At 43.6% G+C, this 25,831-nt stretch overlaps 1 protein-coding gene across 18 annotated transcripts in view; it reads right to left on the reverse strand.

Annotated features, from left to right (window-relative positions):
- The window catches only part of ANKS1B (ankyrin repeat and sterile alpha motif domain containing 1B), a 247,797-nt gene that overhangs the window by 30,906 nt on the left and 191,060 nt on the right, over positions 1-25,831 (reverse strand). For 9 of the 18 annotated variants that reach the window (XM_058190589.1, XM_058190604.1, XM_058190603.1 and 6 more), the window contains 2 exons: positions 4,495-4,602; positions 3,695-3,874 (listed from right to left, as the gene is read on the reverse strand). The exons of 3 other annotated variants lie outside the window; for them this stretch is intronic. In XM_058190589.1, coding sequence (XP_058046572.1) covers positions 3,695-3,874; positions 4,495-4,602 — 288 coding nt within the window. Of the gene's footprint in view, positions 1-3,694; positions 3,875-4,494; positions 4,603-6,237; positions 6,373-25,831 lie in introns of those variants that run through there. 6 more of the 18 variants (XM_058190595.1, XM_058190594.1, XM_058190593.1 and 3 more) reach the window with 2 other exon arrangements.

Raw genomic sequence — 25,831 nt, forward strand, 5'->3', positions numbered from 1 at the left:
AATAAATAAATAAATAAAAACTAGAAAGCCCTTTTTAAAATCTGAATTATGCTGTTGTGGCCTGTTGGCTGCCCGCCCCTTCAGCAGCCAAATTAGAGGAGGAGAAGGCGTGGGTGTCAGGCAGGGGTGAAATGCTCCTGGTTTGGACCGAATTGCCCGATCCAGTAGCGATGGCAGCGGGTAGTTCGGAGAACTGGTAGCAAAAATCCCTGCCCCCCCACTCCATGCTCAGCTGAGCCACGCGATCATCAAAGGGTTTTTTTTTACTTTTAAAAGCATTTTTTCTTTGGCCAAAAAATGCTTTTAAAAGTAAAAAAAAGGCTCTGATGATCGCACAGCTCAGCTGGGATCGTCAGAACCTTTTAAAAGCATTTTTTCTACAACCTCTTTGGCTGAAGAGGTTGTAAAAAAATACTTTTAAAAGGTTCTGGCGATCAGGCAACTCAGCTGGTATTGTCAAAACCCTTTAAAAGCATTTTTTCTACAAGCTCTTTGGCCGAAGAGGTTGTAGAAAAAATGCTTTTAAAAGGCTCCTCTGTCGGACCCAGCTGAGTTGCCCGATCATCAGAAGCTTTTAAAAGTATTTTAAAAGTATAAAGTTGGCCACGCCCACCCAGTCACATTACCCCACCACCACCAAGCCATGCCCACAGAACTGGTAGTAAAAAATTTTACATTTCACCCCTGGCATCAGGGTCAGCATCAAGGCAACTTGAGAGCTCCAAGGGGGAAGAGGAAATGGAGCTGGCAGAGAAAGAGAGAGAGAGGTGGAGCCTAGGCTGTCTGTCAGCCCTCAGATGGATAGTCCAGCCCCCAGGTCCAGAGGTGGCTTATGAGGAAAAGGCGGAACAGCTGGGTCCAGTGCCTGATGCGTGGATGCACAGAAGGCAGAGGAGAGGAGAGGAGTAGAAATCTGTGCGCCGATCCTTGGGAAGGAAGAACTACCGCTGCTAATGAAGCCCCATCCTAGCTCTGGAAATAAAAGGTAGGGGGCGGAGATGAATAGATGTGGCAGACAACTATTTATCTCCTTGCCAGACAGACTTGTTAGCCTGTGGTGAGAGAGAATCTTTTTGTCAAGGTTGCTGGTGCTCCTAATAAAGGAAGGGGAGCTGGGTCAGAACATATGCTTTCAGTTCTATCCATTTATATTCAATACCCATTTTTTAAAAAATATATATTTTATGAGCAATATTTCTTCAAATAGCAAGAAATTCAGATGTCAAAAATGATTAATTACAAAAATAAATTATTAAAGCATTGGTGGTTCTCATATTCAAACTCTTTAACTGATGTGTAAGTGTTTTTAATAATGTACTTTCTCTGCAGTTTTTAAAGCTGTCTTATATTCTAGACAGATTATTCCAGTTATTTCAGCTAGAGGTTAAAAGAAAATCCAATTCAGCAGGAGAAAATAAACTGTTCTTTTGAAAACTGAGAGATAAAAGACAATAGAATCAAGATTAGGGTCACAGAAAAGTTTACTTGAACAAACATTGGATGTCATGTCAAGTCACCATCAAACTTTGTGATTTCAACTATGACCTCACATCTATTTAAGGTGTTCCTAGTTCCTGATGGGTACAATATGGTTCATGGTTGGGGACTTCTCTCATTCTATGCACCACCAAACAATAATTTACATAATCCAAAGGCAGTTTTGCAAATAGGAACTCAAGTATACTATCCTTTAGATTGAAATCTGGAGCACTTTTTGATCATATAGTTATATGTTTGTTTTATTGTCATTAATGGACTAATCATGTCTAGTTTAAGATTAGAAAATAAACTGATTTCATATAAATAATTTATTACATATAGTAGGAAGCCTTCAACAAATCCCATCACAAATTATCTAAAAGTGTAGATAACTCTGCAATTTAATTCTAAAATACCAATTTTCTGTATGTGCTCTTAATTGTCTCATATCAATAAAAGCTAAAGCCAATTGTATTGTATGCCAATTATATAAAAATATTTCTATCCAAAAAACATTTTCACTGGTAAAGGTGGATTTTTACAAATTAGCTATAAATTACTGAGTAGTCAAAATACAGAAAATGCAAAAAATAAGAACTGAATAGATTTTCAAAGCTGATGAATTAATGAGGGTTATCTTTTAAAAAAATAATAATATAAGGAACAAATTTACCAAAGGATAATATTCTTAATTAAACCTGTCTTCTGAAAGCTTAGCAGTTCCCTTAGGATGATGCAATTTTATTTTTGATGCTGGTTACGTTTCTGTTGGCCTGCCCATTGTAAAATCTTTATCTAAATTATTTTAAAAATAGTTTAAAGAATTAAATAATTGAGAAGTTATTTTCCACCAAAAGATATTGATTTAAAAAAATACAAAATTTATCACAGGTTACCTACACAATCTCAACACTCAGGAATTCTGAACTGCGATTAGATTGCAATTTGTTCCAACAAATCACAAGAAATTCATGAGAAATAGTCACCATATGTCACTATACTAGCCTATTTCACATGTGTGAAAGTTTTTTCTATGTCGAGAAAATATTTTCCTTTCCTTGATAACCATAGCATACTCAGACAAACCTCTCTATTATGAGTATTGTGTGACACGCATTCCTACATGACATGGAGTCATGTAGGCAGCAAAGAACAGGTTCATTCTACAGCTTGTCAAATCTGTTTGGGCTAAGCCATTTTATTTTATTTATTTTTTTTATTGAAAAAGTTTTACAACAACAATTAAATTTTACCCTCCCCTCCCCCCTCCTCCTCCTTCCCTCCTCCCTCTAAAACCCCCCTCCCCCCCGACTTCCCGAAGCAAACACAAGGTATAGTTCAATAAACAAACAGTCATGGGCTAAGCCATTTTAGATGACTTACATGAAAATTTATTGCTACAAAATTGTATTTAAAATTATTTCACAGAGATGGACAATACTGTATTCTATAATTACCCCTATTCTCAGATAGTAAAAACTACATCATCTACATAGAAGAGTGAAGTATATTATATGTTTGAATCAGAATAAATCATCATGATACAATGATAACCACCACACATTACCAATAACTACCACTATCTTAAGGAAGAAAAGACGAATGAAAATAAAGCTAAATAGGTCAGTAAAATATTCAGGGACAGCAGTGTTGACTTATCACTAGGAAGAGCAAATCCAGAGGGGAAGGCAGTGGAGTAAAATAGTGTGGAAGAGGATAAGAGTTACTGAATTAACCTTTCCATGCTACAACATGTTGTTGCACCTCTGACTAGTTTCCAGACCAACAGTTATCAGATAACTTAGCTGTACCATTCAGACAAAGGAGAAATAGATTTTCCATCATGAACAACAAAAAGTAGTTCTCTTATTCAAAGACAAGTAGATTTTTTTCATTTTACACATTCATTTTATTCACATCTCCCAGGATTGTTCAGGTACAAATAACTGTAAGTTTACAAAATTCTAAAAGCACTAGGAAAAGTGTACTTTTCTGAAAAGAATTAAAAAGATAAAAACTAAAAGGCAAATTCAGCTGAAAAAAATCAAACACCAATTTCTGAAAGATAATGCTAGGGAAACAAATGTTTAAAAATACATAGAATAGAATAGAATTTTATTGGCCAAGTGTGATTGGACACACAAGGAATTTGTCTTGGTGCATATATTTAATTTCTAATTACATTTCTAATGAACATGGAATTTTCCAACTTTACCTGAGCCATTTGTCTTTCCAGTTTTGACCGAGGAATATCGTCAAAATAGCTGTCATTTCTTCTTCTCCTTGCATCTCCCTGCATGATAATGTGTGGTATATCCAGGGAACCACCAGTAGTATAAGTACTTTGGCTGAGCGAAGGAGACAACTGGGGAGGAGTGTGATTACCACTGGGTTCCTGCATCAAATAAGAAATATCAGCTAATGAAATAAGTAAATAATGTTTTATGGCTTGGCAGTACATAGATAGTAAATAAGGATAGGTTACAGATCAGAGTAATAATAAAAAGAAAAAAATTGAAGATTTGACTTTAACTGAATGTGTAATATTGTGCACAAAATATTTCTAAGTAGTTATGTTAATGCTTAATGACTTCCCAATTGGATTATTGTAACACATTCTATATGGGACTGCCCTATCCACTGGTCCAGAATGTGGCAGTGCAAGCAGTGATGGATGTCCCTCGGTTTGTCCATCTTATACCACCCTTGTGTGAGCTATACTGTCATCTTGTATCTTTCCTAATGCAAGTCAAGGTTCTAGTTATCACTTTTAAAACTCAACTTGGAATGGGGCCAGTTTATTTGTGAGACCGCCTCACAAAAGAGCTGGCTCTTCTCCGAGCACTTGGATAGGGTCAGGTTGGAGTCCAGGTTTGGTTTGGGGAGGAATGGGTTGGGCAAGGATTGCTGAACCAGCAGATTTTGATTTTATTGTTTCCATATTTTTTTGTCTTATTTCTACTGTTGTTGTGTTGTTGTATGCTTCACATATTACAAGGATTTGATGGAACCTACCCTGAGGGTGATAGAACGTGGTGGTTTCTGAGGTGGGTCTTCGTGAAGTCTGTCTCCCAATGAGGCCAAAATGCGTTTTCTATGGCCAAGCAAGCTGATTTTTAAAATCTGGAAAATAAATGTTTTAAAAATAATAAATCAATTAAGAACCTTTTATAGAAATGTGCATCACGAACTACGACCAGATTATTATCCATAGTGTTTAACTGTGGCATATATTTATACTTAAGAATATCTGCTTATGGGGAAAAAATCCCAAGAAAAATCCAAGATACCAACTGAGACAAAGGCAAGCAGGTTGAAAAATGTGCCATTTCAGAAAGGCAAAGTTAGTAACAACAGAGTTTTGAAGTTAGTATCTGGATAAATAAGTAATTAGGATCATTTTCACAAAAGAAGTGAAGTTGAAAAAATAGAGAGAGGCATACAACAGAATGAAAATTGCTTGAAATGACAAAATGAGGTTACTTCTTGAGTATCTATCATCAAGTCATTTTTGACTCCTAATGACCCCACAGACAGTCAAAATCAACTTGATGATGCATATTTAATTAATCAATCTAGAGTAAAGCTCAAGAATAATGGGAAATTATTATAGAATATCAAAAATAATTAAAAATCGAAGATATTCTTGAATTCCCAGGAAAATATGCTTTAATTTCAGTCATTCATCTAAAGAAAATTCATACTGAACATTTGAGCAAGATGTAAAGGAATTTATTTGACTTGGATACATACCCCCAAAAAATACAATGTTCAGTGCACTTAACAAGTCAAGAAAACAAATTGGGATTGATCTGTTCACATGAAATATTGCTTTCTTATTATAGACTATTTGATATCTAATTCTATGATTCAGTAACTATATGGTTATCAGTCTAAAGAGCAAACAATGGAAATTCCTATGTTACTTTTAGAAAAAAATCCAAATTCTAAATATAATTTGACAATTATATCCAAAATTTGAGGAAATCAGAAAAACAAATCTATAAATCATATTTCTGCTGGAAAGTGTGGTACAGTAACATATTATACAATATCATTCAATCACTCAATTAAAAAAAAATCTGGTTGTGGTACAATATCATTCAAACTATTTAAGAATGAAGGTTCTGCAAGAGTTCAGTTTCAAGATGAACATAGTGAATACATGATAGTAATAGATAATATGGGAATGTTACATTCAAGTATAACAGAAAACAGCTTGTAAGAAAACAGTAACACACTGTAGTTTTCAATAGGAATTCCACAACGTGAAAAATTAAAGGACTCTGAACTGATAAGTGTTATAGTGAATGAAAGGAGAGAATAAAAATATCATTAGCAGTAATAAATCAGGAGACCATACCCAGAGATTAGGGTTAGGAATAGAATGAAATGTGGTCTAATAGTCTGCAATCAATGACAGTATCCAAGTACAAGTAGTCCTTGACTTAAAATCATTCATTTACTGATGGTTCTAAGTTACAATGGCATTGAAAAAAGTGATTTATGACCAGTTCTCACATTTATGACCGCTGCAGCATTCCTGCGGTCACGTGATCAAAATTCATGTGCTTAGCAACTGGCATGTATTGGCATGACAGTTACAGTGTCCCAGAGTTATGTGGTCACCATTTGTGACCTTCCCAACTGGCTTCTGACAAGCAATGGGGGAAACCAAATTCACTTAATGTTGACTTAACTGCAGTATTTTGCTTAACAACCATGACAAAAAAGCTTGTAAAATGGGGCATGACTTACTTAACAACTGTCTTGCTTAGCAATGGAAAGGTTGGGCTCAATTGTGGTCATAAGTCAAGGACTACATGTATGTTGTACAGCCCTTTTACTTTTCCCCAAATTTTTCTTCCCAATTTTCTCCTCTCCGTGTTGTTCTCCTAAAGTCAAAGATTTAAAATATATCAATATGAGAAAAGCAATAAATGTATAATTTATTTATAGATAAGAGATAAAGGTAACCTGTTTAAAAAAATATAATATTTAGGGGGAGGAAATGCATTATCTCACACTACAATTTGATCAATTAAGTCCACGTCATACTATTACAAAATGCACTAGGTTACTGAATAAAAATTGTTGCCATTATATAGACAAAATAGTGCCATATTCTGTAATAAAATACTGAGTGGACTTGAAACTCTTATTATTGTCCCCTCTATGCCTAAAGGGAAGAAACTGCATCCTGCTTGACTCCTCGTGTTGTGCCAAAATGTTTGCTTTATGTTTAATTATCTGTGATAAACATTTTGATTGCTTATGGTGGAATCTGGAGATGAATACCCTGGAAGAATGTTAACAGCAATAATTTCAGTGCAAGTATTGTTTCTATGGATCATATCGCTCAACTCATTTTTACCCATTTAATTCACATGAGAATATACACTTCCATTCAATTTTGTGTAACCCAAATCCATAACAGGTCAGAGATAAAGGAAGAAGAGTTCATTAATAATAAAGATACCCTGTACTTCACTACTCCAACATACTATTTTTTAAAAAATAAGAATTTGTGGCAAGGCTATAGAAGTACACGTTCATATGTATGCAAAGTTCTAATTTCTACAGTCCATAAAATCAGTGCTCTGACTGAAAATTATATTTTTAAAATGTATTTTAGAGGAAAAAGGGGAAATGCACTCATTCTTGATGCACTATGGGCAACTGACAGTTTTATTAATGAGGAAAGATTATATAATCAAAAGTAAGAGGAAAATTAATCAATAACATCTATAAAAATTTTCATATTATCTTTTCCTGAGTATAAAGTAGAATGGCTCAAAATTATTCACTACAATATAAAATTCATTGTTACAGCTGTGATTAATAATAAATTAGATTCAAGAAATTTACAGTGTAATTTAGATATTAATTCAGTATTCAATATTACCTCTTAGGATTTTATGTATGCATAATTTTCCTATGAACAGCAACATTAAATTGATTGTTCTGTTTGCAAAGTAAATTAATGCTGGGATCCATTAATTAGGGGGCAATTATTGAACTAGTTAGCACATATCCAATTTGCATTATTTAATACAAGTTTCATACATGCTTGCAGAGAAGACGCCAGTAGGAAATGGGCAGGTTCTCTTAGAGAAAATGTTACCTTTATTCATATAAACAAGCTATTACTCCCAACTACCTAACTGTTCACATCATTTTAACCTTGTATAATTGAAATGGAAGATATTTCAATCTAAGAAAAAATAAAAATCTAAAATGTTTCAACATTCTGAAATACCTACTCTCCTTAAAAACAATAAATCCACACTATTATGTTTCTCTACTTGCAAATTATTCCAAAATATGTTAAAGCTCTACATGGATTCCATCATACCTGCCAAACTCGGACTGCTGCAAATACAAAAAGAACACTATGAGGTAATCAATGCTGCCCCCAACCAGGCAACAGGAGAGTGCAGATTCATTAGACATGTTATGTTGGGTGAATGAGGAAACTGGAACAGGCTTCAGACAATAGCTCATTATTTGGTAACTATGTACAATCCAGCAGCTAGCCTCTCTGACAGCTCGCCCTTATATAGGGAGCTGTCAGTGAGCTTAGCCAATTACATTTGAGTATTCTTCCCGCTCAAACACTGGGCCTGTCAGAAAACTTTACATATCTAACACCCCTCCCTTCTTAGTTGGAACAATCCAATCTGCATACGTAGTCGCGCAAGTAGGTGGAATGTTTACAGGTTCTTTTGGACTTCCGCAGCTCAGCAGGTGTGGCGGCAGTGGCCTGAGAGGTAGTGCCTGCTGCTGCTTCCTGATCTACCCATGGAAACTCCTAGAACCTTTCAGGAGGGGCCTCGGGCTCAACTGGAACCGGTTCACATTGCTGGATTCCCGGTTCTTCAGGTACATCTTGGGCCACCACATAAAACTACGTGCCAGGGCTTTCATCTGGACAATCCCCAGATGGCCCTCATGTAAGGCCCTTAGAACAACTATTCTTAAGCTTGGGGGTATGATTACTTGATTTCCCCACAGTAAACATCCCCCCTTGGGCAGACACTTCGTGCTGTTTAGCCATAAACAATGTAAATTCAGCACCCACTGGGCCTTTTGGCCACCCCCTCTGCACCCAGTTCAGAAGAGTCTTGAACATGGCATTCTTAACTGAATGCCTGGCCACTTCGGCAGAAGTCACAAGTCCGGAATCAAGGCAATCAATAAGTAGAACTGGGTCGCCCAGTGCAGGATCGTCCAATAGTTCAGGCAGAGGGCAGTGGCTGAGAGTATCTGCATGCCCCAAAGTCTTTCCAGGTTGGTGGGAGAGTTTTAGCTGTAGGCTGAAAAGAAAATGGCCCATTGCGTGAATCTGGGGGACATGGTTGCTGGTATAGGGTGATCCCCTGCCAAAAGCCCCAACAGCAGCATATGGTCAGTCACCAATTCAAAATTCCTCCCAAACAAGTAATCATAAAACCTTTTGATCCCGGCAACCACAGCCAACAGATCCCTGTCCAGCTGGCTATAGTTCCTCTCTGTGCTGGACAGAGTCCTGGAGAAATAGGCTACAGTTCCAGTTGGGAGGCGGTGGCTGAGAACTGCCCACACACCAAAGGGGGAAGCATTGCAAGCCAACACTATGGGCAAAGTGTCATTGTACTGAATCAAGAAAATGTCAGCAGAAAGCAGCCACTTGACTGCTCGAAATGAGATAGCTCTGTGCCCCAAACCTGTGGGGACCTCTTAGCCAGTAGCTTATGGAGAGGCTCTGCAACTGTCACTTTGTTTTTGAGGAAGACACTGTAAAATTTCAGCAAGCCCAGGAACACCTTCAGGTCAGTCTGGTTCTTAGGAACGGGTGCCTCTTGGATTGATCAGATTTTACTTCTTATCAGGTGCATGCCCTCCCCAGTGATTCTTGTACCCCAAGAATTCTACCTCCCGGACTCCGATTTGGCATTTACTGCCCTTTACATGGAGCCCTGCAGAGCAGAATTTGGTTAGCACTTCCCTTAGCTGCTGTTCATCGCTGGCAGTTATCAGCACATCATTGAAATAAGAGACTACCCCAGGGATTTTCAACATAAGCCTTTCCATAATACTCTGAAAAATTCCTGGGGTGACACTAACCCCAAACTGTAGCTAGCGACATTTAAACATCCCCCTACGCGTCACCCCCCCTCATAGCCGATCTTATTCAAGAGGGGGGTGCGGACCTAATTGGCATTACGGAGACCTGGTTGGGCACAGAAGGGGGATTCCCCTCAGGGAGCTGTGCCCACCAGGCTTCCGTGCATTTCATCAGCCGAGGGCCCAGGGTAGGGGTGGGGGGGTAGCAGTTGTTATTAACGAGAGTCTGGAACCGAGGGAGGTCGCTGTCCCACAGATAGCCGGTTGTGAAACCCTTCTAGTGAAGTGGGGCTGTGGGGTGCAGGTGGGCTTGCTGATTGCGTACCTGGCTCCTTGCTACGTAACGGCAGCCCTGCCCGAGTTGCTGGAGATGATAGCCGGGACGGCGATTGAGACCCCCAGACTTATGGTTATGGGGGATTTCAACTTGCCGTCGGCAGGTGACTCGTCAACGGCAGCTCAGGAGTTCATGGCTTCCATGATGGCCTTGGACCTGACCCAGTTAGTTAACAGTCCCACCCACACTGGGGGTAACACACTGGACTTGATTTTCTTCTTGGGACAGTGGCTAAATGATCTGGAGTTAGGGGAGTTACTATTTAAACCCTTGTCATGGTCAGATCATTTGCTCCTTCAGCTAGACTTTCGAACCGCTGCACCGCACCGCAGGGAGACGGAAACAGTTCGATGGTTCCGTCCCAGGCGCCTGATGGACCCAGAGAGGTTTCTGATGGAGCTTGGGCCGTTTCCGAGGGAATTAGCCCATGGCTCGGCCGAGGAACTGGTCGCTGCCTGGGAAGAGGCGGCGGCTGGGGCTTTAGACCGCGTCGTGCCTTTGCGGCCTCTGACTCGGTGACAAACTCGACCAGCTCCTTGGTATAACGAGGAGCTGAGAGAGATGAAGCGCCGGAAAAGACGCCTAGAGAGCGCTTGGAAGTCCAGTCACTCCGAACCCGACCGAACAGTAGCGAGGTCACATATTCAGACCTACCTAGTGGCGATCAGAGTGGCGAAACATAATTATTTTTCCGCTTTCATCGCATCGGCAGATAATCGCCCAGCCACCCTGTTTAGGGTGACCCACTCCCTGCTTCTGCAGGAGGCTCGGGAGGACCCCTTATAGGGGCGTGCTGAGGATTTTGTACAATATCTGTCTAATAAAATCGCTCGGATTTGGGATGGACTGGACACTGATTGGATAGATCCGGGTGGGTTGGCGGGGACGAGTCTTGAGAGTATTATCTGGGCCGAGTTCGATCCTGTGACTCCCGACGACATGGACAGGTTGTTGGGTAGGCTGAATCCCACCAAATGTTTATTGGACCCATGTCCCTCCTGGATGGTACTGGCCACACGGGAGGTTACATGAGGCTGGCTCCTGGGAGTTACCAATGCTTCCTTGTTGGGGGGCATTTTCCCCACCGCCTTGAAAGAGGCGGTGGTGAGGCCCCTCCTCAAGAAGCCCTCCCTGGACCCAGTTGTATTAGCGAACTACCATCCAGTCTCCAACCTTCACTTCTTGGCGAAGGTTATTGAGAGTGTGGTGGCATACCAGCTTCCTCAATACCTGGAGGAAACTGTCTATCTGGACCCGTTCCAGTCCGGTTTCAGACCCGGGTACAGCACCGAGACGGCTTTGGTCGTGTTGGTGGATGACCTCTGGAGGGCTCGGGACAGGGGATGTTCCTCTGTCCTGGTCCTGTTAGATCTCTCGGCGGCTTTTGATACCATCGACCATGGTATCCTGCTGTGGCGGTTGGAGGGACTGGGGGTGGGAGGCACCGTTTATCGGTGGTTCTCCTCCTATCTCTCTGACCGTTCGCAGACAGTGTTGGCAGGGGGGCAGAGGTCGACCCCGAGGCACCTCACTTGTGGGGTGCCTCAGGGGTCTGTTCTCTCGCCTCTCCTGTTCAACATCTACATGAAGCCGCTGGGCGAGGTTATCCGTGGTTTCGGGGTGGATTACCATCTGTACGCTGATGATACGCAGCTGTACATTTCCACCCCGAACCATCCCAACGAAGCCGTCGAGGTGATGGGCCGGTGTCTTGAGGCCGTGCGGGTCTGGATGGGGAGGAACAGGCTCCAGCTCAACCCCTCCAAGACTGAGTGGCTGTGGGTTCCGGCGTCCCGGTACATTCAGCTTACGCCATCGCTGACTGTTGGGGGGAAGTACTGACCCCCAGGGGAAGAGTACGCAACTTAGGCATTCTCCTGGACGATCGGCTATCTTTAGAAGAACACTTGACGGCCGTCGCCAGGGGAGCATTTTATCAGGTGCACCTGATTCACCAGTTGCGCCCCTTCCTTGATCGGGACTCCTTACGCACGGTCACTCATGCCCTCGTCACTTCCCGCCTGGACTATTGCAATGCTCTCTACATGGGGCTCCCCTTGAAGAGCACCAGGAGGCTCCAGCTAGTCCAGAATGCGGCAGCGCGGGTGATAGAAGGGGCACCGCGTTGCTCCCATATAACACCCATCCTGTGCGGCCTGCACTGGCTGCCGGTAGCCTTCCGGGTGCAATTCAAGGTGCTGGTTACCACCTTTAAAGCGCTCCATGGCTTAGGACTGGGGTATTTGCGAGACCGCCTTCTGCCACCGATTGCCTCCCAACGACCTGTGCGCTCCCACAGAGCGGGCCTCCTCAGGGTGCCGTCGGCCAAACAATGTAGGTAGGCGGCCTCCAGGGGGAGGGCCTTCTCTGTGGCAGCACCAGCCCTATGGAACGAGCTTCCTCCGGGGTTACGCCAACTCCCCAACCTCCGGGCCTTCAAACGTGAACTGAAGACCTTATTATTTCATCGAGCGGGACTAGCCTAAGACATATTTTAGCGAAATTTTAATGGGTTTTAATCGGTCTTCGACCGTTTTAGTGATTTGGCCAGTAAATATTTGTTTTTAATTGTTTTTAAATATTGTTATTTATTATATTTATATTGTATTGGTGTGGGTATTTTAATTTTGGCTGTAAACCGCCCTGAGTCCTCCGGGAGATGGTGCGGTATAGAAATGTAATTATAAATAAATAAATAAATAAAACTATGGTTTGAGCCTTGGCAGAAGCGCATCTACAGGCAGCTGCTGATACACCTGCGTGAGGTCTAGTTTTGCGAAAATGGTTCCAGACCCGAGAATGTAATAAATGCTGCATGACTGGCACAGGGTAGGCACTCTGCTGAAGTGCCTTATTAATTGTGTACTTATAATCAGCGCAGATGGGTTACGATGGGGGTCTCCCAACTGGCATGGTCAACTGGTTCAAGATTGCCTTGTTTAATTAATTTGTCTATTTCTAGGTCAATTTTGGGTTTTAATGCAAATGGAACCCTCCATGCCTTCATTCGTATGGGTGCAATACTAGGGTCCAAGCTAAAAGATATAGGGGTGCCCACATACTTGCCGAGCTCTGGGCTGAAGACATCCTGGAACTCCCAGATCAGCTTGTCTGCAGCAGTGCTGATGACGGCATTGATGCCAGTAACCCCCAAATCCAAGGGAACTGAACCAGTCCCGAACAGGTTTGGGAGGTCACCATCAACTACCGTTAGAGACAGCCTTCCTGGAACTTATTGTATCTCATGTTGAACGATCCGCAGCCCAACACAGGAATTCGATTCCCTTGGTAGTCGCTTAGTTTAAGCTGTTGACGAGTCAGCTGCCTCTTCTGGAACCTCAGAACTACCTTTTTCAATGCTTGCCACGATATGATGGTCACTGTGGAACCAGTGTCTATCTCCATCTCTCATGGAGACCCCTTGATTTGTATAGTCACGTTTAGCTTCTTTTTTGAGAGGGTACTTGCTTGGCCAATTCTTGTCCGATTAGTTTCAGGAGCCTTGGCTTTGTTATTTGCCCGCTTCGGTTTCCACATGTCCCTCTTATATGGCTTCGGTGCTTCCAGGGGGGCAGCCTCTGGGGTATCCCTGTGGTTACTGGGCAGGGGTGCCTGGCAGACTCTTGCCAAGTGCCCCTTCTGTTCACACCTCCGGCAGATGGCATCTCAGTATAGGCAGGAGGCTCTTGGGTGATGGTCCCCACAGCTGGCACATGCTTGCTTTTTGCTTTCTTGCTCCATGGTCCTTCTTCTATCTGTGTGATAGACTTCGTCCTTGCTTCCTTCGGATTCGTCATCATGGTATTGCCCCTTGTGCACGGTGGCTGTAGGTTTCACTGTCGCTGGGGCTGTAGTGACCTCCTGGAGCGATTCAGCTGCTCTGTTAGATAACTCAGTGGCCCTTGCTTCATCCAACGCTGCCTGTAGAGTCAGGTTCGTTTTGGCTAAAAGCCTTCGTTGTAACCGGAGTCTTGTACTCCGCAAATAAGTTGGTCTAACAGTATGTCATTCAAGTCTCTAAACTCACAGTGAGCAGCAGCCATTCGCAGCGCTGCAATGTATTGGCTGATGGACCCACCGTCCTTCTGCATTCAGTGCCTGAATTCATAGCGATGTGCTATCTTGGATGGGGCCGGAGCGCAGTGGGTCTTCAGCGCATCCTGAAGCACTTGGCATGGTAGTTTGTACTGGGGCTGGTTTGGACAGGGATTCTGCCATGTCGAATACTTTGTGGCCGCAATGGCTGAGAAATAATGCCCTTTTCTGGTTGTCCAATAATCCCAGATCATATGCTTCCATGAAGCACTCAAATCGGGTCATATAAGTGTCCCAATTTTCCTTCACCGGATCAAAAGGCATAGGTGGGTGGAATGCAGATATCTTTGCCGCTCCTTTCTTGTTTGAATTTGATGCACAAATGGCCGCCACTCCTTTCTATCCGCCTGGCTGGATGTTTGTTGTCAGCTCTTTTTGCTTCAGTTCTCCTGCACGAATCCCATCGTCATCGCCAGTTTTATGTTGGGTGAACAAGGAGACTGGAACGGGCTTCAGACAACTGCTCTTTATTTGGCAACTATGTACAATCTAGCAGCTAGCCTCTCTGACAGCTCGCCCTTATATAGGGAGTTGTCAGGGAGCTTAGCCAATCATGTTTGAGTATTTTTCCCGTTCAAATACCAGACCAGACAGAAAACCTTATAAACTGTCAATATGTAACAAGACAGTTAGTGCCCCATCTCCTGAATCAAAAGTCCTCTCAGGATCCACTTCACACAAAAAGGAGAAATAAATCACCAGCCTTCTCCATATTCAGTTCACATTGTAGGTTATTTGGAGGAAAATTTTGCTCAGACCTTCAATGGCCTTCAAGATATCATTCCTTCTGCATATCAATTCTCACTTAAAGTTCTAATGTAGAATAACGTTATTACTTTGCAGGCATTCTTCCATCAGAGAACAACTAACCCAATCCTAGAAATATAGTGGGGTAACACAAGATTTTGCTGCTTACTGACAATAGGCAGAACAAAATCAACTGTGTGAAAAAGTGTAAAATCAGTCCACTGATAAAGTTACCCCTGAAACTAGAAATCTTCAAATTCAAGCAATGGGATGGTGAGTGAAGCAAGTTTTAGAACTGGAGAAATGGCCTGCTTCAAAGCTCCACAGAGCTTCAGTACTGTAAATCAAAGTAGAAGCTTTGCAATTTAACCCAGGAAAAGAGTAAGTTTCAGAATGGCATGGGACTCATGCAAGATGTGAACGGCATGGGAAACATGCAAAATCAATGCCACAAAACTACAAAATGTGTGTGTGGAATGACTCCAAGACAAATAAGAATAATTTTTAAAGTACAAAGAAACCAGTTTATCAAAGCATTTTTGTCCTGTCTGCCATATATTAAATATTGGTAATTGTTAGCTATTTTGTGTTGCATACATAAAATACCATCTCTTGGTTATAAGAGTCATAGCCAAATAAAAGAATTTCTACTGGAATATTTGTTTGATATTTACTGCCCTTCTTCTAAATTCTTTTGGGCAATGCATATCAATTACTTCATTTTCAGAAGAAGGCTGCCCAACTGCAAAAGGCAAAGCTAATGTTAATCAGGATAAGGAATTTTCCTGCATGAAAGCAAGCTGTTATAAAGAAATAAAAAAAGCAAGAAATGAACAAGATTGGACAAGATTGATTTCTGGAAATAATGTTCATCCATCAGAAGAGTTTATGGAAATTCTCAGTCATCCAGGTCATACCGTATATACTCGAGTATAAGCCGAGTTTTTCAGCACGTTTTTTGTGCTGAAAGGCGCCCCCTCGGCTTATACTCGAGTCTACGTCTTGATGTACTTCGGGAACCCCGCACAGGAGACGCCAAAGAGGCGGCGAGATCGTCCGGCGGGATTTGCCCAAGGCTGAGCAGTTCGCCGCGCGGACCTGAGCCAAGCCGGTCGCAGTCCAGCCGAACGGTGAAAGCGACATGCCGAGCGCCGCTCCGCTTTCACCGTTCGGCTGGACTGGGACCGGCTTGCTCGGGTCCGCAGTAACTCCGCCAGGCTGTGCGCGAAGAAACCATTTAAAAGCCCGCCAGGGCTTTCTTCTCCTCCGTGCTTCAGAAGTTGGGCTTTTAAATGGTTTCTTGGCACAGCCTGGCGGGAGTTACTGCGGACCCGAGCCAAGCCGGTCGCAGTCCAGCCGAACGGTGAAAGCGACATGCCGAGCGCCGCTCCGCTTTCACCGTTCGGCTGGACTGCGACCGCTTGGCTCGGGTCCGCAGTAACTCCGCCAGGCTGTGCCGCGAAGAAACCATTTAAAAGCCCCGCCAGGGCTTTCTTTCTTCTCCCTCCGTGCTTCAGAAGTTGGGCTTTTAAATGGTTTCTTTGCGGCACAGCCTGGCGGGAGTTACTGCGGACCCGAGCCAAGCCGGTCGCAGTCCAGCCGAACGGTGAAAGCGACATGCGGCGCTCGGCATGTCGCTTTCACCGTTCGGCTGGACTGCGACCGCTTGGCTCGGGTCCGCAGTAACTCCCGCCAGGCTGTGCGCGAAGAAACCATTTAAAAGCCCGCCAGGGCTTTCTTCTCCTCCGTGCTTCAAGTTGGGCTTTTAAATGGTTTCTTGGCACAGCCTGGCGGGAGTTACTGCGGACCCGAGCCAAGCCGGTCGCAGTCCAGCCGAACGGTGAAAGCGACATGCCGAGCGCCGCCCGCTTTCACCGTTCGGCTGGACTGCGACCGCTTGGCTCGGGTCCGCAGTAACTCCCGCCAGGCTGTGCGCGAAGAAACCATTTAAAAGCCCAACTTCTGCGGAGGGCAGGAAGGTGGGAGGAAGCGGAGCTGCCGGCTGTGGCGCCCGCTGAGCCGCCGCCGCCGCCGCCTGGAAGAGGGAGGAGGTGACCTTCACGCTGGAGAGGGTGGGGATGGGGGTTGAGGGGCGGCAAGAGGAGCGAGCGTGGAGGAAGAGGAGGCGGCAGCCCGCGGGCAAGCGCCTTCTAAGATCAGCCCACGCCCAAGAGGGAAAGGGAGCGAGTGGGTGGGTGGCTGGGACGAGACCCCACCACAAACACACACACAGCCGGTCGGACGGCGCGGTTCCTTTCTCTGCTCTCTCTCGCTCTCGTCAAGGCGCTGGAAGGGGCGGAGAGCGAAACAGCAGCAGGAGCAGCCGCGCTCGCCTTCCTCCTCCTCCTCCTCCTTTCGTGGCGGGCTGCCTCCAAGTCTGGAAATCTGTTTTGGGAAGTGGTGGTGCAGCGCGGCAGTTCAGCCCTGTCGGCCGGGGGAAGGAGGCGGTGGATCGGATTCTCGCGCCACACCGAAGTCGGCTGGAAAGCTTGCTGCTTCTTCTTCTTTTTTGCTTCTCTCCCCCCCCCACCCCTCTTTTCGGCTCTCTTGCAACGCTGCTGCAGCTCCTCGGCTCCTTTTCCCGGCGCCCAGAAGGCTCGAGCCTCTGCTGCCGATTGAATACTAAAATAAAATAAAAGCGGAGAAGAGCAGGCGCCGCTTTTGGTGTCCGCGTCCCTGCCGCCGCCCGCAGGACGCGTTTAAAAAAAAGGGGCGGGGGAGTTGAAAAGAGGCTGCCTCTTCGGGTTACCTCAACATCCATTCCAGAGCCGCTAAAAGAGCGGCTGCTTGGCCCGCCCTGGTTGGGGAACGGGCACAAAAAAAGGGTCCCTGGTGACCCAGAATTCATCCTAGCCCCATTGACTGGCCCCTTTGACTCGATAGGATTTAGCTGACGGGATTGTTAAACAGCGCTCGCACCTTTCTTCTGGGGAGAGAAGTCACCTAATAAATATTGGGAGGTGTTTTCAAGGAAACATAGGGGTCCACCTTCTGCCCACAAGAAATGTAGGGAAATGCCACCATTCCCAGCCTTCTGAGCACATCAGCTTATCCTGGCAGATGGGTTACGATGGGGGTCTCCCAACTGGCATGGTCAACTGGTTCAAGATTGCCTTGTTTAATTAATTTGTCTATTTCTAGGTCAATTTTGGGTTTTAATGCAAATGGAACCCTCCATGCCTTCATTCGTATGGGTGCAATACTAGGGTCCAAGCTAAAAGATATAGGGGTGCCCACATACTTGCCGAGCTCTGGGCTGAAGACATCCTGGAACTCCCAGATCAGCTTGTCTGCAGCAGTGCTGATGACGGCATTGATGCCAGTAACCCCCAAATCCAAGGGAACTGAACCAGTCCCGAACAGGTTTGGGAGGTCACCATCAACTACCGTTAGAGACAGCCTTCCTGGAACTTATTGTATCTCATGTTGAACGATCCGCAGCCCAACACAGGAATTCGATTCCCTTGGTAGTCGCTTAGTTTAAGCTGTTGACGAGTCAGCTGCCTCTTCTGGAACCTCAGAACTACCTTTTTCAATGCTTGCCACGATATGATGGTCACTGTGGAACCAGTGTCTATCTCCATCTCTCATGGAGACCCCTTGATTTGTATAGTCACGTTTAGCTTCTTTTTTGAGAGGGTACTTGCTTGGCCAATTCTTGTCCGATTAGTTTCAGGAGCCTTGGCTTTGTTATTTGCCCGCTTCGGTTTCCACATGTCCCTCTTATATGGCTTCGGTGCTTCCAGGGGGGCAGCCTCTGGGGTATCCCTGTGGTTACTGGGCAGGGGTGCCTGGCAGACTCTTGCCAAGTGCCCCTTCTGTTCACACCTCCGGCAGATGGCATCTCAGTATAGGCAGGAGGCTCTTGGGTGATGGTCCCCACAGCTGGCACATGCTTGCTTTTTGCTTTCTTGCTCCATGGTCCTTCTTCTATCTGTGTGATAGACTTCGTCCTTGCTTCCTTCGGATTCGTCATCATGGTATTGCCCCTTGTGCACAGTGGCTGTAGGTTTCACTGTCGCTGGGGCTGTAGTGACCTCCTGGAGCGATTCAGCTGCTCTGTTAGATAACTCAGTGGCCCTTGCTTCATCCAACGCTGCCTGTAGAGTCAGGTTCGTTTTGGCTAAAAGCCTTCGTTGTAACCGGAGTCTTGTACTCCGCAAATAAGTTGGTCTAACAGTATGTCATTCAAGTCTCTAAACTCACAGTGAGCAGCAGCCATTCGCAGCGCTGCAATGTATTGGCTGATGGACCCACCGTCCTTCTGCATTCAGTGCCTGAATTCATAGCGATGTGCTATCTTGGATGGGGCCGGAGCGCAGTGGGTCTTCAGCGCATCCTGAAGCACTTGGCATGGTAGTTTGTACTGGGGCTGGTTTGGACAGGGATTCTGCCATGTCGAATACTTTGTGGCCGCAATGGCTGAGAAATAATGCCCTTTTCTGGTTGTCCAATAATCCCAGATCATATGCTTCCATGAAGCACTCAAATCGGGTCATATAAGTGTCCCAATTTTCCTTCACCGGATCAAAAGGCATAGGTGGGTGGAATGCAGATATCTTTGCCGCTCCTTTCTTGTTTGAATTTGATGCACAAATGGCCGCCACTCCTTTCTATCCGCCTGGCTGGATGTTTGTTGTCAGCTCTTTTTGCTTCAGTTCTCCTGCACGAATCCCATCGTCATCGCCAGTTTTATGTTGGGTGAACAAGGAGACTGGAACGGGCTTCAGACAACTGCTCTTTATTTGGCAACTATGTACAATCTAGCAGCTAGCCTCTCTGACAGCTCGCCCTTATATAGGGAGTTGTCAGGGAGCTTAGCCAATCATGTTTGAGTATTTTTCCCGTTCAAATACCAGACCAGACAGAAAACCTTATAAACTGTCAATATGTAACAAGACAGTTAGTGCCCCATCTCCTGAATCAAAAGTCCTCTCAGGATCCACTTCACACAAAAAGGAGAAATAAATCACCAGCCTTCTCCATATTCAGTTCACATTGTAGGTTATTTGGAGGAAAATTTTGCTCAGACCTTCAATGGCCTTCAAGATATCATTCCTTCTGCATATCAATTCTCACTTAAAGTTCTAATGTAGAATAACGTTATTACTTTGCAGGCATTCTTCCATCAGAGAACAACTAACCCAATCCTAGAAATATAGGTGGGGTAACACAAGATTTTGCTGCTTACTGACAATAGGCAGAACAAAATCAACTGTGTGAAAAAGTGTAAAATCAGTCCACTGATAAAGTTACCCCTGAAACTAGAAATCTTCAAATTCAAGCAATGGGATGGTGAGTGAAGCAAGTTTTAGAACTGGAGAAATGGCCTGCTTCAAAGCTCCACAGAGCTTCAGTACTGTAAATCAAAGTAGAAGCTTTGCAATTTAACCCAGGAAAAGAGTAAGTTTCAGAATGGCATGGGACTCATGCAAGATGTGAACGGCATGGGAAACATGCAAAATCAATGCCACAAAACTACAAAATGTGTGTGTGGAATGACTCCAAGACAAATAAGAATAATTTTTAAAGTACAAAGAAACCAGTTTATCAAAGCATTTTTGTCCTGTCTGCCATATATTAAATATTGGTAATTGTTAGCTATTTTGTGTTGCATACATAAAATACCATCTCTTGGTTATAAGAGTCATAGCCAAATAAAAGAATTTCTACTGGAATATTTGTTTGATATTTACTGCCCTTCTTCTAAATTCTTTTGGGCAATGCATATCAATTACTTCATTTTCAGAAGAAGGCTGCCCAACTGCAAAAGGCAAAGCTAATGTTAATCAGGATAAGGAATTTTCCTGCATGAAAGCAAGCTGTTATAAAGAAATAAAAAAAGCAAGAAATGAACAAGATTGGACAAGATTGATTTCTGGAAATAATGTTCATCCATCAGAAGAGTTTATGGAAATTCTCAGTCATCCAGGTCATACCGTATATACTCGAGTATAAGCCGAGTTTTTCAGCACGTTTTTGTGCTGCGCCTAAACTTATACTCGAGTCTTGATGTACGGGAACCCGCTGGGGAGGAGGCGGCGAGATCGTCGGCGGGATTTGCCCAAGGCTGAGCAGTTCGCGCGGACCTGAGCCAAGCGGTCGCAGTCAGCGAGCGGTGAAAGCGACATGCGGCGCGCTCGCTTTCACCGTTCGGCTGGACTGCGACCGCTTGGCTCGGGTCCGCAGTAACTCCGCCAGGCTGTGCGCGAAGAAACCATTTAAAAGCCCGCCAGGCTTTCTTTCTTCTCCTCCGTGCTTCAGAAGTTGGGGCTTTTAAATGGTTTCTTGGCGGCACAGCCTGGCGGAGTTACTGCGGACCCGAGCCAAGCGATCGCAGTCAGCGAGCGGTGGCGACATGCGGCGCCACTCCTTTCTATCCGCCTGGCTGGATGTTTGTTGTCAGCTCTTTTGCTTCAGTTCTCCTGCACGAATCCCATCGTCGCCAGTTTTATGTTGGGTGAACAAGGAGACTGGAACGGGCTTCAGACAACTGCTCTTTATTTGGCAACTATGTACAATCTAGCAGCTAGCCTCTCTGACAGCTCGCCCTTATATAGGGAGTTGTCAGGGAGCTTAGCCAATCATGTTTGAGTATTTTTCCCGTTCAAATACCAGACCAGACAGAAAACCTTATAAACTGTCAATATGTAACAAGACAGTTAGTGCCCCATCTCCTGAATCAAAAGTCCTCTCAGGATCCACTTCACACAAAAAGGAGAAATAAATCACCAGCCTTCTCCATATTCAGTTCACATTGTAGGTTATTTGGAGGAAAATTTTGCTCAGACCTTCAATGGCCTTCAAGATATCATTCCTTCTGCATATCAATTCTCACTTAAAGTTCTAATGTAGAATAACGTTATTACTTTGCAGGCATTCTTCCATCAGAGAACAACTAACCCAATCCTAGAAATATAGTTGGGGTAACACAAGATTTTGCTGCTTACTGACAATAGGCAGAACAAAATCAACTGTGTGAAAAAGTGTAAAATCAGTCCACTGATAAAGTTACCCCTGAAACTAGAAATCTTCAAATTCAAGCAATGGGATGGTGAGTGAAGCAAGTTTTAGAACTGGAGAAATGGCCTGCTTCAAAGCTCCACAGAGCTTCAGTACTGTAAATCAAAGTAGAAGCTTTGCAATTTAACCCAGGAAAAGAGTAAGTTTCAGAATGGCATGGGACTCATGCAAGATGTGAACGGCATGGGAAACATGCAAAATCAATGCCACAAAACTACAAAATGTGTGTGTGGAATGACTCCAAGACAAATAAGAATAATTTTTAAAGTACAAAGAAACCAGTTTATCAAAGCATTTTTGTCCTGTCTGCCATATATTAAATATTGGTAATTGTTAGCTATTTTGTGTTGCATACATAAAATACCATCTCTTGGTTATAAGAGTCATAGCCAAATAAAAGAATTTCTACTGGAATATTTGTTTGATATTTACTGCCCTTCTTCTAAATTCTTTTGGGCAATGCATATCAATTACTTCATTTTCAGAAGAAGGCTGCCCAACTGCAAAAGGCAAAGCTAATGTTAATCAGGATAAGGAATTTTCCTGCATGAAAGCAAGCTGTTATAAAGAAATAAAAAAAGCAAGAAATGAACAAGATTGGACAAGATTGATTTCTGGAAATAATGTTCATCCATCAGAAGAGTTTATGGAAATTCTCAGTCATCCAGGTCATAGTTGTCCCAAAGGTTCTTTTTTTCCAAGGGGCAACTGGACCTTTCTGGTTTTTCTTTGAAGACATTTCGCTTGTATCCAAGAAGCTTCTTCAGCTCTGATCGGATGGTGGGAAATGGAAGGATGTATACACCTTAATACTTCTATGATTTATACTTCTATTAGCCCATCATAAAAGTCACAGAAGTTGGCTAATAACAGGTAGTCCTTGACTTACGACATTAATGGAGCCTGCCCATGTCAGAAGTTAAGGACTACATTAAATGAAGCACCTAACTAACAACCTCCCTGTCCCTGCTTTCCCCTATGAATTTGTTAAACGAATGTGCGGGTCAGTTGGTAGATCATGGGGTGACTTTTGGGAGAAAATGAGAGAGGCCTAGAATAGGCACAGGCACTCCCAGGAGGCCTCCCCCACCCCCTAAGATATCCCATGCTCTCCCTCCTGTCCCTTGGTTTCCCCAAAGCCCTATGGGCCTCCTCCATACCCCACTCCATCATCATTTGCTTACTTACATTTTGACAAGCTCAGGAAGTCAGGGTAGAGAAGGCCTCTCCCTTGCTGGGCCATGTGACACAATCAAGAAGAAGACATCCGGTCACTTTTGCTTCCATTGCAATCCTTTCCTCTCCAGCCAGCATAAACTACTACGATTTCTTCTTAGCTCCATCAGTGCTAGTTTTATGCTAATGGTGCTAAGAAGGTACCCTAGTAGCTTATCCTGGCTGGGGAGGAAAGGACTGCATGGAAACAAAAGAGACAGGATTTCTTCTTTGCTCTACCAGTGTAAGACTAGCATAAACCTAGTGCTGGTAGAGCAAAGAAAAAACTAGATCTCTTTTGTTTCCAGGCAATCCTTTCTTCCCCTGCAAGGGTAAACTACTACAATATCTTCTTAGTGCTTCCAGTGTAAAACTAGCACTAGCGGAGTTAAGAAAAAAATCACAGTAGTTTATGCTGGCTGGAAAGCAAAGGATTGCAACAGAAGCAAAATAGGCATGGTTTTTTCTTTGCTCTACTAGCTCTAGCTTTACGCTAGTCTTACACTGGTAGAGCAAAGAAGAAATCCCATCTCTTTTGATTCCATGGCAATCCTTTTCTCCCCAACCACGGTAAATCACTACCGATTTATGCTGGCTGGGGCAAAAGGTTTGCCATGGAAACAAAAGAGATTGGATTTCTTTTCCTGATTATGTCATGTGGCCCAGCGAGGGAGCGGCCTTCTCTACACTGACTTCCTGAGCTCGTAAAAAGTAAGTAAGTGAATGGTGATGGGGGAGTGGGAGTGGAAAGGAATGCATAGAACCCAGTATATTGGCAAAGCAGGCCAACATACTGGGTTCTGGGGGTCTCTGGGGACCTGGTCAGGCAAGATGGGAGGGAAATAGGTGGGTGGGTGTGCTGTATCGTCTCTGCAGTCAGTTGTAAGGGTGAATGACAGCAGAGGGGCTACAAAATTTCTAACTTTGAAATAGATTCATATTTAGCATTTGGGGTGTGAGGGTAACTTCGAACATTCGTTGAATGGTCAGTCGTACCTTAAGGATTTTCTGTAGGCAATGATAGTCAGAAAACATAATGTTTAGACAAAGATTTCTCAAAACTTTCTTGGGTATAATTAATTCTGCTTTTAGATGTCTCTTAATAATGTCTTTTGCAAGATAGCAATTGATCAATATGTGCATATCACAAACTGAATTAAGAAATCTGATTTTTTTTATGTCAGACAAAGTATTAATTTGAATTTACTGACTGCAAATATTAAAAAATTCATCAACTATCAGTTATTTCAAATCCTTTTCAAATGTTCCTCATCTTTCATCTATGCAATCCTCCATTTTTCTTTCAAGTTGCTTACTCTTTTCCACTTCATTTTCCTTTCGTACTCAGTTGGAACAGTCCACACAGTCCCTTCTTATAACTCATTTGTCTTATGTCCATTTTATTCTTTATTTTGTTCTGCACAGTTAGAGCAATTCAATTGGAATTCACAACTTACTCTGCACTGAATCTATTTAAGGGAAGGAAGAAAATGAAATCAAACTTATAGCACAGAGAAGGAAGTAATAGTATTAGGAAGAATGGAATAAGTATTAGCAATTCAGTTTAACCCTGCAAATTTAAATCATGATTAGCCAGAACATATCACTGACTATGACTTATGAAAGGAAACATGTCATTTTCAATGATTGTGTAGTTCTTAGGCAAATGCTGTTTTCATGTTCCCATATGTTCTGCAGCAACACTTCCAGATGATATTAAAACTATTGCCCAGCCCTACTTGTTATGTAAGTTCCTTCTTCTATCAGAAGCCAGTATACTGAATAAACTTACATACTTTATGTCTGTACTTAATACACATCTCAAAATAGATCATCTTCTTTAGTAATTAAACCTTGTTCCATAATCTTGAAAGAATGTAATGAACATACTCAAAACAACTGACAGAAAGTTGGCATGATGTATAAAATGTACAATTAGGAAAGGTTTACTTCTTCAAAGAAATCCTCTAGAACCCTTAAGGGATCCTTAAGTCCAAATACATTCTCGTGTACTACCAATCTCTTACAGTTTAACTTTAAGAAATCCTGGAGAATTTGTAAACCCCAAAAGACTGGAAGAGAGCAAATATTTCCCGTCTTCAAAAACAAAAACAAAAAAGTAGGAGGCACAAGTGCTCAGCTGTTAACGATGTTGAATTTGTCACTGGAAAGCTACAGCCCAGATTTGAGACCCGAGCGCTGTGCAACAGGGTGAATTCTCATTCCTGCTCCATCTCCTGCCCACCTAGTTCGAAAGCATGCAAATGTGAGTAGATAAATAGGTACCACTTTGGTGGGAAGGTAACAGTGTTCCATATGCCTTTGGCATATAGCCATGCTGGCCACATGACCACAAAAATGTATTTGGACAACACAGGCTCCCTTGGCCAAGAAGCAGAGATCAGTACCAAGCTGTAGAGTCAAACACAATGGGCCACCAACCCATGGGACGCAGCGCAATACCGGTCCTTGAGTTGCTTGGAACCACGATGCATAAATGGCGGGTGAGCACAAGCACACCCATCCCCACTTGTACAAGCAGCATGCGAGCATATGCACACATGCTTCATTTGCGTGAAGAGTGCACACTCACGCACGCCACTCATGCAAATGGAGCTGCACATGTGTGTTTGCCCACCGCTTACGCGGAACTATCCCCTCTCCCCCCCACCCCCTGCTGGTCTGCAAAGCCAGAAAGGTTGGGGAACTCTGTCATACACGACTGAACAGAGAAATCTTTAGCTTTACTTAAAAAAGTTTGAGAAGGAAAAGCCAACAAACTGTAGTACAATCAGACCAACATTACTTTCTGGGGATATTTTAATACAG

Source organism: Ahaetulla prasina, chromosome 7 (genome assembly GCF_028640845.1).
Source record: "Ahaetulla prasina isolate Xishuangbanna chromosome 7, ASM2864084v1, whole genome shotgun sequence".
Lineage (NCBI taxonomy): Eukaryota > Metazoa > Chordata > Lepidosauria > Squamata > Colubridae > Ahaetulla > Ahaetulla prasina.